This window comes from Eumetopias jubatus, unplaced genomic scaffold, assembly GCF_037043125.1.
Source record: "Eumetopias jubatus isolate StellerSeaLion01/CBP00866 unplaced genomic scaffold, mEumJub1_p1.0 scaffold_14, whole genome shotgun sequence".
Lineage (NCBI taxonomy): Eukaryota > Metazoa > Chordata > Mammalia > Carnivora > Otariidae > Eumetopias > Eumetopias jubatus.
The window spans coordinates 103501497-103515638 of NW_028274820.1; the positions used below are offsets into that span (position 1 = coordinate 103501497).

General features: G+C 41.6%; 1 protein-coding gene and 1 pseudogene across 1 annotated transcript in view; one reads left to right on the forward strand and one right to left on the reverse strand.

Moving 5' to 3' along the window:
- Window positions 1-14142, forward strand: part of GALNTL5 (polypeptide N-acetylgalactosaminyltransferase like 5) — a 54314-nt gene that overhangs the window by 26141 nt on the left and 14031 nt on the right. Inside the window, exons 5-6 of the mRNA XM_028089237.2 lie at window positions 473-722; window positions 5572-5689. Of these exons, the coding sequence (XP_027945038.1) occupies window positions 473-722; window positions 5572-5689 (368 nt within the window). The remainder of the gene's footprint in view (window positions 1-472; window positions 723-5571; window positions 5690-14142) is intronic.
- Window positions 1973-2351, reverse strand: LOC114197997 (non-histone chromosomal protein HMG-14 pseudogene; annotated as a pseudogene).

Sequence of the window (14142 nt, forward strand, 5' to 3'; positions counted from 1 at the left end):
TTGGCCATGCCAATTTTCCCCATGTTCTCTAAGCAGATGCTCATTAAAGCTTGAACTCAAGAGCAAAAATAATTATGCATTTTTGTATCCCAAGCACCAAAAAATAAACAGGTTATCCTTGCATTAAACATTAGCTAAATTGAGTCAATCAATCAAGGCCAAGCTAAGATAATATTTTTTTAATTAAAGCCCAATTCAGTTCCACCTGCTTCTTTAGAATCGTACCCAAACCATTCTCTAACCCACAGTTCACCAGCTTCTTCTGAACATCTATGGCACATCATGATACATGATGTAGTACAAAATAAAGTATATGTTCCTAGTCCCCACCCACCCCTGGTGAATCTGGAAGCACTGTAAAAGCCAAACACATAGTAAATGCTTAACAAATATTCCTTGCACTGAACTTTGATTTGGGTTGTCAGCTGTCTTATCCATGTGCACTAACACTGGCCTATTCTTGCCTCCCCAGGGGACGTTCTGGTGTTCCTGGATAGCCACTGCGAGGTGAATCATGCATGGCTGCAGCCCTTGCTGCATGCCATTGCCAAGGACCCCAAAATGGTGGCGTGTCCTCTGATAGATCCCATTGACTATGAGACCCTAGAATACCAGCCCTCTCCGGTCATAAGGGGTGCTTTCAACTGGTATCTAGAATTTAAATGGGATAATGTTTTCTCTTATGAGATGGACGGACCGGAAGGACCCACTAGACCCATCCGGTAGGAGATTTCTTCAGGTTATGGGAATATGTATTGGGACCTGGGGAGAAAAAGATGTTAGAGATGATTCTTTCAATTTCTTGGGCTTAATGAAGAGAAATATTTTGTTATTTATCTTGTTTCTAAAAGTCTATGATGATAGAATTTGGTAGGTTTTTAGTTTCTTTGACTGGAAATGAGCATCTCACCCCAGTTAAGAACACTGCCATGGACAGTGTCCCTCTGGTTTCAGGTGTCTGCCTTTAGAATGTGGGCTTGGTTCTCAGGAGCTAATTGCGTGTGGTCAATGAACAAAATGCTAGCACTGTGGATAGCCCAGAAAAAGTAGATGTCTTTGCTAAGTTCATATATAAAACAGTTATCTAACTGCTTTCATCTGTAACTTTATAGGGATGAATACGATTTTCCTAGATTATGAGTCTTGGAAAATATATTTCTTTTTTTTTTAATTCTTAATTTTTTATTGGTTGTTTGGAGGATCGGTACAGACGCTTCAATTTGTACACAATTCTTAACATACGTACCGAAAATCTAAAAAAACCATGTAGTTGTGATTCTTTTCTAAAAGTTATTCCAGTGACCTTCCAGCTTAAAATTTGGAGGCAAATTTTCCTTAACAGTATATCCAGTACCAAGATCTTCAAATGCTGATACACTGTTACATTGTTAAGTCCCATTAATTTACAATTTAATATCATATATACTACACACTCAGATTCTCAATCTTGCACAGCACATTAACAGAGTTACTAGGAAACCCGGACTACGACGACCAAGATGTTACAGAGTGCACCAGAATTCGGACCGGGAGAGCCAAGACCTAGGAGTGGTTTTCTTTAGGAAACAATTCTACCGAAAACAACGTGGGAATAGAAGTAATTTAAAATATTCAAGACATAGTAAATGCACGACCGACTCCAAACTGCCATTTAGTATGCTTGGTATTATAGGATATAAAAACTACCCCAGCTATGGAATGTTGAGCTGACACCCAAGACAATCGAAGCCTCCCACATTCAATATCCCACTATTTCCTGGTTGTACCAAAAAATAAACAACCAGCAAATGATTTCACCTCTTAAAAAAAAAAGCATTTACACTTAAAAAATGGGATGAGGTGGGATTCCCTCCTTCTTAAAAATGTTTCTAGAGCTACTAAAAATCTTACATTTACAAAATAGTTGATAAAAGTATTCCTCTGGATTGCACAAGAAGGGCGACAGGGACCACTGATGAGACATGGTTTATGGTATTAATCAGACCTGGCTTCTTTCTCTCCTGCTTCATCGGAGGCTGGACTCTCCTCATTTTTAGTTTCTCCGTTTTCTGCAGGTAAGTCTTCTTTCGTTTCTTGGTTAGCCACTTCAGCCCGTTTTCCCTTTGCTCCCCTTTTCCCCTTTGTTTGCACTTTTTTGTCTGAAGATTTATCCTTTCCTGCCGCCTTTTTTGGCTTCGTTTCCACTTTTGCAGGAGCAGGTTTAGCTGACAGCCTCGCCGACCTCCTCTTGGGCTCCTCCTTCGACGCCCCCTCGGCGGAGCTGACCTTCCTCTTGGGCATCGTGGCGGCGGGGCGGGCGCGTGCCGGGTGCCTGCGGGCCGCGGCGCGCCGAGACCCTTCGCTAAGCTGGGCTGCCTCGGAAAATATATTTCTAAAGGAGAATAATTTGATGTTGTGACTTTTGACTGCATCTGTGAGGCTAATTTCTGAAGAGACTTCCTCCAGGTCACTCCCCACATTTACTGATAACCGATGCCTGGCTCCTCCTCTTCTCCGCTACTAAGCTCTTTGTTTTGCAAATCACAGGAGCAAATCTTCTAACACTGCAGCCTAGCAAGTCCTTGATCTCCGTCTCTATTTTAATTTAACTAGAGCTCTGTGACCTTTTGCAAGTTACTTAACCTCTCTGCACCTTGTTTCCTTGTATGTGAAGTCTGGAGGTTAATGATACTTCACGGGGTTGTTAGGAAAATGACTTAGTGTATCAAAGCTTAGAACAGTATCTGTCCATGATAAGTACTACATCAGTGTCTATCACTGTTAGCTCTTATTATTCCTATAGCCATATCCTGGGCCTTTCATCTTCTAAATTACCAGATATCTGTTTCTTTGGCCACAGCCTAAGACGTTCCTAATTTTTTCCTGCTATGCTCCACCCACACCTACCCCTGGACATCATCGGGATCTCCAGTTCTTTGATTTCTGTTTTTACCCCTCATGGTTTCTTTCTTTTCTCTCTCTTTTTTAAAGATTTTATTTATTTGAGAGAGAGAGAGAGCGAGAGAGCACAAGCAGGGGGAGCGACGGAGGGAGAAGAAATAAAGACTATCTAAGAATCGGGAAGAATAACTGGGAAATTATTCAGTACCTTATGCTGGAACCATAATGGGATACTATGTAGCCATGAAGTGTGACTACATCTGCAGTTTTCCACTGCCTACTCTAACCCAGTGATTAACCGGCTCCAGGGGACTCGGCCTTTGTGATGACTCTCACATGACATCTGTCCATCTCTCTGCCTGTCCCCATGGTCCAGGCCCACACTGTCCCAGGCTTAGACTCTATGCTGTAAGGGACAGTCTGGCCTGCAGGCTCCTCTCCCTCATGCCAATCTCTCTGCTGTTATTGTAATTTTCTTAAAACCCTACTTTGCACATGTCACCAAATGTCTTTCCTTCGCTTTTAGGATAATAGATCCCTTGATGCACCTTCCACTGTGTGTAACTCTGATCTTTGCTTTGCTCCAGCCATCATTTGTTAGCTGTTTAGGACTGCTGTGTACAGCTGTATAGGTTGTGTACTGCACATCTCCACAAGGCATTGTTCATACAGATTATAGGTGATTGGCATCCCTGGAGTTGTGCAATAAGGCAGCCCTCTGCTGGGCTGGTTACCTCTCTCAGCTTCACTGTCTTCATCTATAAAATGACGATGATAATAAAATACATACCTGTCTGGATTATCGAGGAGATTAAATAAGCCAGTGCTTGTAAAGAACATAGCCTAAGGCCTGACACAGGTGAAGTGATCAATATAAATGGTTGCTCTTGTTACTGTTACAGACTTCAGAATGAAAAAGAATAAAGATACACTTCATTTAAGTAAAATCTAATATGTAAAAATCTTGATTTACTCAAAAATAAAAAAATAAAGCATCAGTCTTTGGAGTTCATCTCAAAATGAACTTATTTAACTTAAAGTCACTTTTAGTAAGAAGTAGTTGCAGTATTCCATTTACAAAAAAATTGACATAATTTTATAATATTTCCATATGTCACGTATCAGACATGCTTTAGGCTCTACAAATTTCAATAGGGAAACTATTCCTGATACTTGCTGAGTAGTAACATTTTTGGAATTCCAAGACACCATTAGTATAGATGTAGTCACACATGCTTTTGAAAACAATTTGACAATCTTATAAATGTTATTCTCTAATGCAGTAATTCCACTTCTTGAAATATTTCCCTAAGGAGTTAATGAGAAGTAAGTACAAAGACATCTATTACAGTGACATTTATATTGGTTAAAAAATAAAAACAACATAAATGAATATTTATGTTCAACAGTGAAATGGTTAAAAACTATATTCATATTTTGTAGAATATTATATAAAGTTTTTTGAAAGCTAATTACTATAAAAGGAAAATTCTCACAATATGCTAGTTAAAAAATCAAGCCATTAAAAAACTTAGCATGATACCAATTATTTATAGAATATATATTATACATGTGATATGTGTTATAACCTACAGTTCACCTTGAACAACATGGGAGTTAGGCACGCTGACCACCCTGTGCAGTCAAACCTCTGAATGTAGCTTTTGACTCCCCAAAAACTTAACTACTAAGAACCTACTGTTGACTGAAAGCCTTACTGATAACAAACAGTTGATTACCCCCCAGCATCCCCATCTGAGTGCATGGCAACTCCACCTTCCAGGGACCCAGGCCAAAATGCTGGGGTCAGCCTTAACCCTTCTCGTCCTCCTCTAACCACATCCTACTCATAAGCAAATCTGCTGGTTCCATCTTCAAACTACATCAGGAGATGGACTGCATCTCGTTGCCCTCACTGTTGGACCCTTATCCACCATCGACCACTGCTGCAACTGGTATCCCTGTTTCCACCCTTTTGCCCCGACAAGAGCTGGGACCTTGGCCTGTTGACTCACTAATTTATGTCTAACACTTCATAGGTGTTTAATACATACTTTAAAAAAAATGAATGAGTAGATGAACATGTGATCATTTTCGAACTACTTACTTTAGTGTTATTGGGCCCTGCTATTGGTGGACAAAAAAAAAAAAAGAGATGCTTTATAACATTCTGTTTTTCCCAAAAGTAAATATTATAATTCACTTAATGTGCTTAGAAAGGGAGATTTGTAAACTCTAATACCCAAGTCAATATTTGTCCCCAGGGGTAACTCACATTCTAATGTTCCCTTTCAAGGAAAAGACAACATTTAGAAGATACCATTATACAATTCGGTGAGAGCTAAGTGAAAGTTACTGAGGGGGGCACCTGGGTGGCATAGCTGGTTAAATGTGGGCTCTTCATTCCGTGAGGAGTCAGCTTGAGTTTCTTTCTCCCCCTCCTTCTGCCCCTCCCCACCCCTGCGTGCTCTCTCTCTCTCTCAAATAAATAAATAAATCTTAGAAAAGTTACTGTGTACTGTTAGGTAGTTATGGTTTCGATTTGCTAATTTTACATACCTAAATATAAACAATTTTGGTATCAGTATTGCTAGTTTCTAGTTTTTATGTTATTGCTAATATTCAATATAATTTTGGAAAAAAATCCAGAATGACCGAATCTGTAATTTAATATTTATGTGTCCTTTTTAGGTCACCTGCAATGGCTGGAGGAATTTTTGCTATAAATAGGCATTATTTTAATGAGATTGGACAGTACGACAGGGACATGGAACACTGGGGAACAGAAAATTTGGAACTTTCACTAAGGGTAATTCAGACTTGGCTTTTTAAATAGTTACCTTTGTACAGAGAGAGCGAACGCTGGCGTCAAACTTATGCTCAGGTTTCCTGCCTGCGCATCTGGTACCGTTCCCATATCACCACGTGAAATAAATGATCTATGGGACTCCTCGCAAGATGTGACAATAGTTAGTAAAATACCAGCCATTATTACCATATGTTTTGTTATTTCTTTTTTTAATTTATTTGACAGAGAGAGACAAAGCGAGAGAAGGAACACAAGCAGGGGGAGCGGGAGAGGGAGAAGCAGGCTTCCCGCGGAGCAGGGAGCCCGATGCGGGGCTCGATCCCAGGACCCTGGGATCCTGACCTGAGCCGAAGGCAGACGCTTAACGACTGGGCCACCCAGGCGCCCCTGTTTTATTATTTCTAATGTATGGCATATTGAACTAATGTAATGTTTTTATATATTTGTGAAAGCTCTTCTTTATTATACTGATTGCCTTGGTGGTTGTGGTGTGGTGGAAATAACAGGATGAGGCAGTGGGGGACTTGGGTACCACTAACTATACAGGCTATGTCAAGCCTCAGTTCCCCGTCTGCAAATTGAGAAGACTCAGTAGGGGGTGTCTAAGTTGTCTCTCAGCTCTTGAATCCCGGGATACCTGCTACAACGTGGGTGGAACTTTGAAAACTTTATGGTGAGTGAAAGAAGCCAGACACAGATATTTTCCTGAGGGCGGAGCAAGATGGCGGAGGAGTAGGAGAGCTGGGTTTCGTCTGGTCTCAGGAATTCAGCTGAACAGGGATCAAACCATTCTGAACACCTACGAACTCAACAGGAGATCGAAGAAAACAATAGCAGCAGCTCTCTGAACAGAGAAGCGACCACTTTCTGGAAGGTACGATGCGCGGAGAAGTGAATCCGAGGCGATGTTCGGGAGGATAGACGGCGGGGGAGGGGGCCTCCGGCGGCCGCTTCTGGCAAGTGCTAGAGCCGCGGAGCACAAAATCGGACCTTTTAGAAGCTGGCTCCGCGGAGGGACGTCGCTCCAGTGGCTAAGCGGGGGGTGGAACCCTCGCGGGACAGTGTGGTCTCAGGACCCTCGGGGTCACAGAAAGACCGGGGGAGCCTGAGTGCGGCAGAGCTCCCAGGTACCGGAGCGGGGAAGCCGGCTGCAGAGACGGAGCCGAGGCGCGGGCTCTCAGCCCGGGGTGGCCATAAACTGTGATCCGCGGCCCAGTCGGGCCACTGCTCCTCCAGCAGGGACCCAACAAGCGGCAGAGCCGGGGAGACTCCCCTTCCTCCCCCGGGAGGAGCGGCGCGGGAGCGCACCGCAGGGATCTGCTGGGTTTGGAGACTCCACACGGGGTCGGGGGCCAGAGATAGAAACGCTCGGTCCCAGGCCGGGTGAGCACGGAGTGCGGCCGGAGACCGGGGAGACGGGAGTGACTGCTTTTCTCTGGGGGCGCACTGAGGAGCAGGGCCCCAAGTTCTCGGCTCCTCCGGGTGGAGATTGGGAGGCCACCATTTCTGCCCTGGTCCTCCAAAGCTGTACCAGAGCTTGCAGGGAACAAAAGCTCCTGAGAGCAAACCCGAGCAGCTTCCTTAGCCCGGACCGACAAGGGCGGGGCAATTCCGCCTCCGGCAAAGACATTTGGGAACCACGGCAACAGGCCCCTCCCCCAGAAGATCAGCACGAACAGCCAGCAAGCCAAGACCAAGTTTACCGATCAAGGAGAACGGGAGAACTCCAGCGCTAGGGGAATACTGCACATAGAATTCATGGCTTTTTTACCATGATTCATTAGTCTTTCAAAGTTAATTTTTTTAACTGTCTTTTTTTTTAATTTTTCTTTTTCCCTTTTTCAACCAACATCTTATCAATCCCTTTATTAAAAAACATTTTTATTTTTCATTTTTAGAGTCATATCCTATCCCTTCATAGTAGTTACCCTTATTTTTGGCATATATATATAAGTTGTTCTCTCTTTAAAATTTTGAGATACAGTTTCTTCTAACAGATCAAAATATACCCTAAATCTCTAGTGTATGGCTTTGTTCTCCTGCCTGATCACATTGTCTCCCCCCTTTTTTTTCTTTTTTCTTTAATCCTTTCTTTATTCAAACAACTTCTTATCAATTCCTTTTATAAAATTTTTTTATAATTTTCATCTTTACAGTCATATTCCATCCCTTCATCATATCAACCCTTATTTTTATACATATATAAGTTATTCTTTCTTTAAAATTTTGGGAGGCACTTTCTTCTAACAGACCAAAATACGCCCAAAATCTAGTGTGTGGCACTGATCTATGCACTAGCCTGATCATATTTGATCATATTCTGTTTTTTTTGTTTTGTTCTGTTTTTGTTTGTTTTTATCTTTTTCTTTTGTTTTCTTTTTCTTATTTCTTTCTTTCCCTTTCTTTTCCCCCGGTTTCAGGTCTTTTCTGATTTGTTTAGAGTATATTTTCTGGGGCCGTTGTTACCCTATTAGCATTTTGTTCTCTCATTCATCTATTCTCCTCTGGACAAAATGACAAGATGGAAAAAATCACTTCAACAAAAAGAACAAGAGGTAGTACCGACTGCCAGGGACCTACTCAATATGGACAATAGTACGATGTCGGACCTAGAGTTCAGAATCATGACTTTAAAGATACTAGCTGGGCTTGAAAAAAGCATGGAAGTTATTAAAGAAACCCTTTCTGGAGAAATAAAAGAACTAAAATCTAACCAAGTTGAAATCAAAAAGGCTATTCATGAGGTGCAATCAAAAATGCGGGCACTCACTGCTAGGATAAATGAGGCAGAAGAGAGAATCAGTGATATAGAAGACCAAATGATGGAAAATAAAGAAGCTGAGAAAAAGAGAGATAAACAACTACTGGATCACGGGGGCAGAATTCAAGAGATAAGCAATACCATAAGACGAAATAACAGAATAATTGGGATCCCAGAGGAAGAAGAAAGAGAGAGAGGGGCAGAAGGTATATTGGAGCAAATTATAGCAGAGAAGTTCCCTAATGCGGGGAAGGAAACAGGCATCAAAATCCAGGAGGCACAGAGAATGCCTCTCAAAATCAATAAAAATAGGTCAACACCCCAACATCTAATAGTAAAACTTATGAGTCTCAGAGACAAAGAGAAAATCCTGAAAGCAGCTCAGAACAAGAGATCTGTAACCTACAATGGTAGAAACATTAGATTGGCAACAGACCTATCCACAGAGACCTGGCAGGCCAGAAAGGACTGGCATGATATATTCAGAGCACTAAACGAGAAAAATATGCAGCCAAGAATATATATCCAGCTAGGCTGTCATTGAAAATAGAAGGAGAGATAAAAAGCTTCCAGGACAAACAAAAACTAAAGGAATTTGCAAACACGAAACCAGCCCTCCAAGAAATATTGAAAGGGGTCCTCTAAGCAAAGAGAGAGCCTGAAAGCAGCATAGACCAGAAAGGAACACAGACAATATACAGTAACAGTCACCTTACAGGCAATACAATGGCACTAAATTCATGTCTTTCAATAGTTACCCTGAATGTAAATGGGCTAAATGCCCCAATCAAAAGACACAGGCAATCAGATTGGATTAAAAAACAAGACCCATTGATATGCTGTCTGCAAGAGACTCATTTTAGACCCAAAGACACCTCCAGATTGAAAGTGAGGGGGTGGAAAACCATTCACCATGCTAATGGACACCAAAAGAAAGCTGGGGTGGCAATCCTTATATCAGACAAATTAGATTTTAAACCAAAGACTGTAATAAGAGATGAGGAAGGACACTGTATCCTACCTAAAGGGTCTATCCAACAGGAAGATCTAACAATCGTAAATATCTATGCCCCGAACATGGGAGCAGCCAATTATATAAGGCAATTACTAACAAAAGCAAAAAACACATTGACAACAGTACAATAATAGTGGGGGACTTTAACACCCCCCTGACTGAAATGGACAGATCATCTAAGCAAAAGATCAACAAGGAAATAAAGACTTTAAATGACACACTGGACGAAATGGACTTCACAGACATATTCAGAACATTCCATCCCAAAGCAACGGAATACACCTTCTTCTCTAGTGTCCATGGAACATTCTCCAGAATGGATTACATCCTGGGTCACAAATCAGGTCTCAACCGGTACCAAAAGAGTGGGATCATTCCCTGCATATTTTCAGACCACACTGCTTTGAAACTAGAACTCAATCACAAGAGGAAAGTTGGAAAGAACTCAAATACATGGAGGCTAAAGGGCATCCTACTAAAGAATGAATGGGTCAACCAGGAAATTAAGGAAGAATTAAAAAAATTCATGGAAACCAATGAAAATGAAAACACAACTGTTCAAAATCTTTGGGATGCAGCAAAGGCAGTCCTGAGAGGAAAGTACATAGCAATACAAGCCTTTCTCAAGAAACAAGAAAGGTCTCAAATACAGAACCTAACCCTACACCTAAAGGAGCTAGAGAAAAAACAGCAAATAAAGCCTAAACCCAGCAGGAGAAGAGAAATAATAAAGATCAGACCAGAAATCAATGAAATAGAAACCAAAAGAACAGTAGAAGAGATCAACGAAACTAGGAGCTGGTTCTTTGAAAGAATTAACAAGATTGATAAACCCCTGGCCAGACTTAGCCAAAAGAAAAGAGAAATGACCCAAATCAACAAAATCATGAATGAAAGAGGAGAGATCACAACCAACACCAAAGAAATACAAACAATTATAAGAACATATTATGAGCAACTCTATGCCAGCAAATTAGATAACCTGGAAGAAATGGGTGCATTCCTAGAGATGTTATCAACTACCAAAATTGAACCAGGAAGAAATAGAAAACCTGAACAGACCTATAACCACTAAGGTAATTGAAGCAGTCATCAAAAATCTCCCAACAAACAAAAGCCCAGGGCCAGATGGCTTCTTAGGGGAATTCTACCAAACATTTAAAGAAGAATTAATACCTATTCTTCTGAAACTGTTCCAAAAAATAGAAATGGAAGGAAAGCTTCCAAACTCGTTTTATGAGGCCACCATTACCTTGATCCCCAAACCAGACAAAGACCCCATCAAAAAAGAGAATTACAGACCAATATCCTTGATGAACATGGATGCAACAATTCTCACCAAAATACTAGCCAATAGGATCCAACAGTACATTAAAAGGATTATTCACCACGACCAAGTGGGATTTATCCCTGGGCTGCAAGGTTGGTTCAACATCCGCAAATCAATCAACGTGATACAATACATTAACAAAAGAAAGAATGGGGCACCTGGGTGGCCCAGTTGGTTAAGCGACTGCCTTCAGCTCAGGTCATGATCCTGGAGTCCCGGGATCGAGTCCCGCATCGGGCTCCCTGCTCAGTGGGGAGTCTGCTTCTCCCTCTGACCCTCTTCCCTCTCGTGCTCTCTCTCTCTCATTCTCTCTCTCTCAAATAAATAAATAAAATATTTAAAAAAAAAGAAAGAAAGAAAGAACAAGAACCATATGATCCTCTCAATAGATGCAGAAAAAGCATTTGACAAAGTACAGGATCCTTTCTTGATCAAAACTCTTCAGAGAATAGGGATAGAGGGTACATACCTCAATATCATAAAATCCATCTATGAAAAACCTACAGCGAATATCATTCTCAATGGGGAAAAACTGAGAGCTTTCCCCCTAAGGTCAGGAACGCGGCAGGGATGTCCACTATCACCACTGCTATTCAACATAGTATTAGAAGTCCTAGCCACAGCAATCAGACAACAAAAAGAAATCAAGGGCATCCAAATCGGCAAAGAAGAAGTCAAACTCTCACGGTTTGTAGATGATATGATACTTTTTGTGGAAAACCCAAAGGACTCCACCCCAAAACTGCTAGAACTCATACAGGAATTCAGTTAAGTAGCAGGATATAAAATCAATGCACAGAAATCAGTGGCATTCCTATACACCAACAACAAGACAGAAGAGACACAAATCAAGGAGTCGATCCCATTTACAATTGCACCCAAAACCATAAGATACCTAGGAATCAATCTAACCAAAGAGGCAAAGGATCTGTACTCAGAAAACTATAAAATACTCATGAAAGAAATTGAGGAAGACACAAAGAGATGGAAAAACATTCCATGCTCATGGATTGGAAGAACAAATATTGTGAAGATGTCAATGCTACCTAGAGCAATCTACACATTCAAGGCAATCCCCATCAAAATACCATCCACTTTTTTCAAAGAAATGGAACAAATAATCCTAAAATTTGTATGGAACCAGAAAAGACCCCGAATAGCTAGAGGAATGTTGAAAAAGAAGAACAAAGCTGGTAGCATCACAATTCCGGACTTCCAGCTCTATTACAAAGCTGTCATCATCAAGACAGTATGGTACTGGCACAAAAACAGACACATAGATCAAGGGAACAGAATAGAGAGCCCAGAAATGGACCCTCAACTCTATGGTCAACTCATCTTTGACAAAGCAGGAAAGAATATCCAATGGAAAAAAGACAGTCTCTTCAACAAATGGTGTTGGGAAAATTGGACAGCCACATGCAGAAGAATGAAACTGGACCATTTCCTTACACCACACACAAAAATAGACTAAAAATGGCTGAAAGACCTAAATGTGAGACAGGAGTCCATCAAAATTCTAAAGGAGAACACAGGCAGCAACCTCTTCGACCTCAGCCGCAGCAACTTCTTCCTAGAAAGATTGCCAAAGGCAAGGGAAGCCAGGGCAAAAATGAACTATTGGGATTTCATCAAGATAAAAAGCTTTTGCACAGCAAAAGAAACAGTCCACAAAACCAAAAGACAACCGACAGAATGGGAGAAGATATTTGCAAATGACACATCAAATAAAGGGCTAGTATCCAAAATCTATAAAGAACTTATCAAACTCAACACCCAAAGAACAAATAATCCAATCAAGAAATGGGCAGAAGACATGAACAGACATTTTTCCAAAGAAGACATCCAAATGGCCAACAGACATGTGAAAAAGTGCTCAACATCGCTCGACATCAGGGATATCCAAATCAAAACCTCAATGAGATACCACCTCCTACCAGTCAGAATGGCTAAAATGAACAAGTCAGGAAACGACAGATGTTGGCGGGGATGCGGAGAAAGGGGACCCCTCCTACACTGTTGGTGGGAATGCAAGCTGGTGCAGCCACTCTGGAAAACAGTATGGAGGTTCCTCAAAAAGTTGAAAATAGAGCTACCATACGACCCAGCAATTGCACTACTGGGTATTTACCCCAAAGATACAAATGTAGGGACCCGAAGGGGTACGTGCACCCCAATGTTTATAGCAGCAATGTCCACAATAGCCAAACTGTGGAAAGAGCCAAGATGCCCATTGACAGATGAATGGATAAAGAAGATGTGGTATATATACAGTGGAATATTATGCAGCCATCAAAAGGAATGAGATCTTGCCTTTTGCAACAACGTGGGTGGAACTGGAGGGTGTTATGCTGAGTGAAATAAGTCAATCAGAGAAAGACATGTATCCTATGACCTCACTGATATGAGGAATTCTTAATCTCAGGAAACAAACTGAGGGTTGCTGGAGTGGGGGTGGGGTGGGAGGGATGGGGTGGCTGGGTGATAGACATTGGGGAGGGTATGTGCTATGGTGAGCGCTGTGAATTGTGCAAGACTGTTGAATCAGAGATCTGTACCTCTGAAACAAATAATGGAATATATGTTGAGGAAAAAAAAAAAAGATAGCAGGAGGGGAAGAACGAAGAGGGGGAAATCGGAGGGCGAGATGAACCATGAGAGACAATGGACTCTGAAAAACAAACTGAGGGTCCTAGAGGGGAAGGGTGTGGGGGGATGGGTTAGCCTGGTGATGGGTATTAAAGAGGGCATGTTCTGCGTGGAGCAGTGGGTGTTATGCACAAACAATGAATCATGGAACACTACATCAAAAACTAATGATGTATGGTGATTAACATAACAATAAAAAATTTAAAGAAGAAAAGAAAACTAATGATGTAATGTATGGTGATTAAAATAATAAAAAAATGTAAAGAAAAAGAAGCCAGACACAAAAGGCCACATATTTATATGAATGAGTCCACTCCTAGGAAATGTGTAGACTAAGCAAATCCATAGAAACAGAAGGTAGATTAGTGGTTGCCAGGGGCTTGAGGATGGAGAATGAGTGCTGATGGTCCCAGGGCTCTTTTTGGGGGTGGTGAGAATGTTCCAGAATGAGATAGAGGTGCTGGTTGGACAACCTCGTGAAAATACCCAGAGTCACTGAATTGTATACTGTGAAAGGGTGAATTTCTTGTAGAATGTGAATTACATCTCAAATCTAAAAGTAGATTTGAGGGGTGCCTGCCTTCATTAGGCGTCTGCCTTCGGGCTCAGTCATTAAGTGTCTGCCTTCGGCTCAGGTCATGATCCCAGGGTCCTGGGATCGAGCCCCACGTCGGGCTCGCTGCTCCGCGGGAAGCCTG